This window comes from Limulus polyphemus, unplaced genomic scaffold (assembly GCF_000517525.1).
Source record: "Limulus polyphemus unplaced genomic scaffold, Limulus_polyphemus-2.1.2 Scaffold9833, whole genome shotgun sequence".
NCBI lineage: Eukaryota > Metazoa > Arthropoda > Merostomata > Xiphosura > Limulidae > Limulus > Limulus polyphemus.
In genome coordinates, this window is record NW_013675443.1 from 10,943 (window position 1) to 15,398 (window position 4,456).

General features: G+C 33.0%; 1 protein-coding gene across 1 annotated transcript in view; it reads left to right on the plus strand.

Annotated features, from left to right (window-relative positions):
• Positions 1 to 4,456, plus strand: part of LOC106476113 (thyroxine 5-deiodinase-like) — a gene marked incomplete at its 3' end in the record, with an annotated part of 12,131 nt that overhangs the window by 2,953 nt on the left and 4,722 nt on the right. Inside the window, exon 3 of the mRNA XM_022380064.1 lies at positions 1,171 to 1,357. Coding sequence (XP_022235772.1) covers positions 1,171 to 1,357 — 187 coding nt within the window. The remainder of the gene's footprint in view (positions 1 to 1,170; positions 1,358 to 4,456) is intronic.

The following is a 4,456-nucleotide window of genomic DNA, read 5'->3' on the forward strand; positions in this document are numbered from 1 at the left end:
AGAGGACGACGTTTCGAAAGTCTTCCGCCTTTTGTCTTCAAAGAATCGACTGTACTATTAGACCCCCCCCCCAAAAAAAAAAAGAGATAACTTACATTTGTTTTATCAGCTTGTGTCATATTACAGTTTCATGTACACTGACAATTGCCATGGCTAGAGCATTTAATATTTCTATAAATTTCACAGAAATTCGACTACTTTAATTTCTTATAAGTGGTATTTTATGATTAATTGTTTTGGTTACTACGTTTTAGTAGACTCACACATATCACAGTTACTTTTCTGAACATTAAATATACTGTCTCATTGTCTTTGTCACAATATCTGTTATATCCTTTAATCCACATATATAGATACAAATTGTTCTTTAACGATATCTGTAACATTTCTGTTGAAACATCTATCAGATAATACTTTCTTTTCTTTATATATTTCTGTAAACACTAGCTGGCTTCAATTTCAGCACCGCTGTTAAACGTACTCAATAATATGTCAAAGTATTTCTGTTGTTAGATTCACATAAGCTTTCATTAGTTTGCTCAGTGCAGATATCATTACATAAATATTAGTTTGCTCAGGGCTACTATCAACCACATAATTATTCCTTAGTTTGTTCAATGCTAATATTGATCACATAAATATTCGTTAGTTTGTTCAGTGCTAATATTGATCATATTATTATTCGTTAGTTTGTTCAGTGCTAATATTGATCACATAAATATTCCTTAGTTTGTTCAGTGCTAATATTGATCAAATAAATAGTGTTAGTTTTTTCATTGCTAACATTGATCACATAAATATTTGTTACTTTGTTAAGTGCTAATATTGATTAAATAAATATTGTCAGTTTGTTCATTGCTAACATTGATCACATGATTATTCGTTAGTTTGCTTAGTGCTAATATTGATCACATAAATATTCGTTAGTTTGTTTAATGCTAATATTGATCACATGATCATTCGTTAGTTTGCTCAGTGCTAATATTGACCACATAAATATTCGTTAGTTTGTTTAATGCTAATATTGATCACATGATTATTCGTTAGTTTGCTCAGTGCTAATATTGATCACATAAATATACGTTAGTTTGCTCAGTGATAATATTGATCACATAAATATTCCGTAGTTTGCTAATTGCTAATATCGATTATATATGATCTCTCTAATAGCTTTTACCAAGATGTGTTCAAATCGGCGTCTTTGCACGAGTCTGCTCCAAATCCTAAACTTTTCAATGCAAAACAAAAGTCGTTATGTTATTTATCGGATTTTGTGAATGGTGAACGCCCTCTCGTGGTGAATTTTGGTAGTTGCACCTGACCCCCGTTTATGGCTGCCTTGGAGAAGTTCATTCAGGTTAGGATTCAATTTACCAAATACTAATAGATACCAGAGAATATTTGAAAACCAAAACTTTTGTTCCATCTAATGGAAATGTTTATAATTCAAACAATAAAGTTCATGTAACTTCAGACGCGGAGGATCAAAAAATTAAAATTACTTTTTTAAGTTTTTATTTTGATCTTGCTTTTCAATTGCATACACTACAGGCAACTTGTGATGAAGTAATCAGTAAAAGTTTCTAGCCCTGTTCAATAGATGATCTCTTTTGATCGTTAAATCTTAAAATTAAGAACAAATTCTTATTCTCCGTTATCATTCAGTTTATCAAACATCTATAACAACTGATCAAACTAGCGAATGGAGAGAAAAATAAAGTTTACCATGAACTTAACGTAATTTAGTTCAACTGCAAGTTATATCAGCAACTGTTTTCATTAAAGAAAGATGCATATCACTATCAGATCAAATGTAATTAGGTTTAATTACAAGTATTATAAATTACTATCATCAGATACTTAATACTGTAACATCATTTACTCCATTGCCATCAAATAGCCAGTGCTGTAACGTCATATACTTTATTACCATTAGGTAGCCAGTGCTGTAATATCATATACTTTATTACCATCAGGTAGCCAGTGCTGTAATGTCATATACTTTATTACCATCAGATAGCCAGTACTGTAATGTCATTTACTTTATTACCATCAGATAGCCAGTGCTGTAATGTCATATACTTTATTACCATCAGATAGCCAGTGCTGTAATATCATATACTTTATTACCATCAGATAGCCAATACTGTAATATCATATACTTTATTACCATCAGATAGCCAGTGCTGTAATATCATATACTTTAATACCATCAGATAGCCAGTGCTGTAATATCATATACTTTATTACCATCAGATAGCCAGTGCTGTAATATCATATACTTTAATACCATCAGATAGCCAGTGCTGTAATATCATATACTTTAATACCATCAGATAGCCAGTGCTGTAATGTCATTTACTTTAATACCATCAGATAGCCAGTGCTGTAATGTCATATACTTTATTACCATCAGATAGCCAGTGCTGTAACATCATATACTTTATTACCATCAAATAGTCAGTGCTGTGATATCATTTACTTTATTACATCATATTGTTACGTCTCCGTTCGTTAGTTAATTTTCCGTAAATTCGTTCCGACGAAACTTTAGCGACACAAGTCTTTTCTTAAATAAAACTGGTTTATTCTTTCCGAATACAACTTTACGATACACTTAATTTCAACAGTCGCTCTATAACAAACGCTATAATTCTCAACAAACGTCTCACGTGCTCGACTCAACAATACTCAGTTCAATTACACACATTGTTGCCGTCACTTTGTGACCGTCTTATATATATACAAGACTACACTATATCTAGAAGGATCCCGAGATTTAAGGAAAGGACGTGAATGTTCGAGAACGACGTGGTGTGATACTAGTCACGTGACCTCCCCTGACGCAACAATATAGCCAGTGCTGTAATGTCATTTACTTTATTACCATCAGATAGCCAGTGCTGTAACATCATTTACTTCACTACCATAATGGTGTTTTACAAGATGTTTACAACACAATCCAATCTCCAGTTGAAGAAAACTGTATTGTTGCGTCAGCAAGGTCACGTGACTAGTATCACGCCACCTCTTTCTAGAAATATCCTGTTCCTTCATGACTGCCCTAGCATTCACTAGATATGTGTTAGTCTTGTATATATAAGACGGTCACAACGTGACGGGGCAATGAGTAATTGAACTGCAGTCAGAGAGTGTGTAATTGAACTGAGTATTGTTGAAGTCGAGCACGTGAGACGTTCGTTGAGAATTATAGCGTTTGTTGTAGCGCGACTGTTGAAATTAAGTGTATTGCAAAGTTATATTCAGAAAGAAAAAACCAGTTTTATTTAAGAAAGGACTTGTGTCGCTAAAGTTTCGTCGGAACGAATTTACGGAAAATTAACTAACGAACGGAGACGTAACAGTATGTTTAAAGTTATTAGAAATATAATTAATTACTTCACCCAGGTGAACATAATTTCACCAGTCACATTAGTAATTATACGTTTTATTCAGGAAAGTCTGAACAAGGCGGATAAAAAACTGTCACAAAATGTGTTCAATATGCTTTCCGTCATTTCCATGTACTATGTCCAGACAGTCCCTAAATGAAGTTACTGTGTTCAATATGCTTTCCGTCATTTCCATGTACTATGTCCAGACAGTCCCTAAATGAAGTTACTGTGTTCAATATGCTTTCTGTCATTTCCAGGTACTATGTCCAGACAGTAACTAAATGAAGTTACTGTGTTCAATATGCTTTCTGTCATTTCCAGGTACTATGTCCAGACAGTCTCTAAATGAAGTTACTGTGTTCAATATGCTTTCTGTCATTTCCAGGTACTATGTCCAGACAGTCTCTAAATGAAGTTACTGTGTTCAATATGCTTTCCATAATTTTCGTGTAGTATATTTAGACTGTCTCTAAATGAATTTACTGCAAGTATCAGCTGTTCTGAACACTTTTCATTTGATTTTGTACTCTCATTTCTTTGCTCATTTCCACAATATCCAAGTTCCTATTGAGTAAAATACATGGTCGAAAACTTGATGGTGCAATTTCCGAATATCTCTCTAATCCTTTTCTACTTGAATAGACCAGCTTATAATTCTGTCTTCTAGTAGAAGCAGGTTGATACGTATTAGAGGCTGGCCATCTTGTTAAAAGGTGATTCTCTCAAACTGTCGTGATATGTACATGGTTTGTAAAAACCTAAAATGTCTTGAATAAACATTATGCTAATCAATGTACAGTTGTTTTCTTAGGGTAAATAGTTTTCAATATATAATCATTTTAAACACGTGAGTTTATCTTTAATCACCCTGTATTTATTATAAAAGTTCGATTTATCTGTTTATTACAGGGTTAAAACTTGCTACATTATGATAAACCATGCAAGATTACCAAGTTTACAGGTACGATAATACAAGTAATCTTTAGTGAAGAAAATCATGGTATCATTTTTATTATATCTACCTGTTGCGTCAGCGAGGTCACATGACTAGTATCACGCCA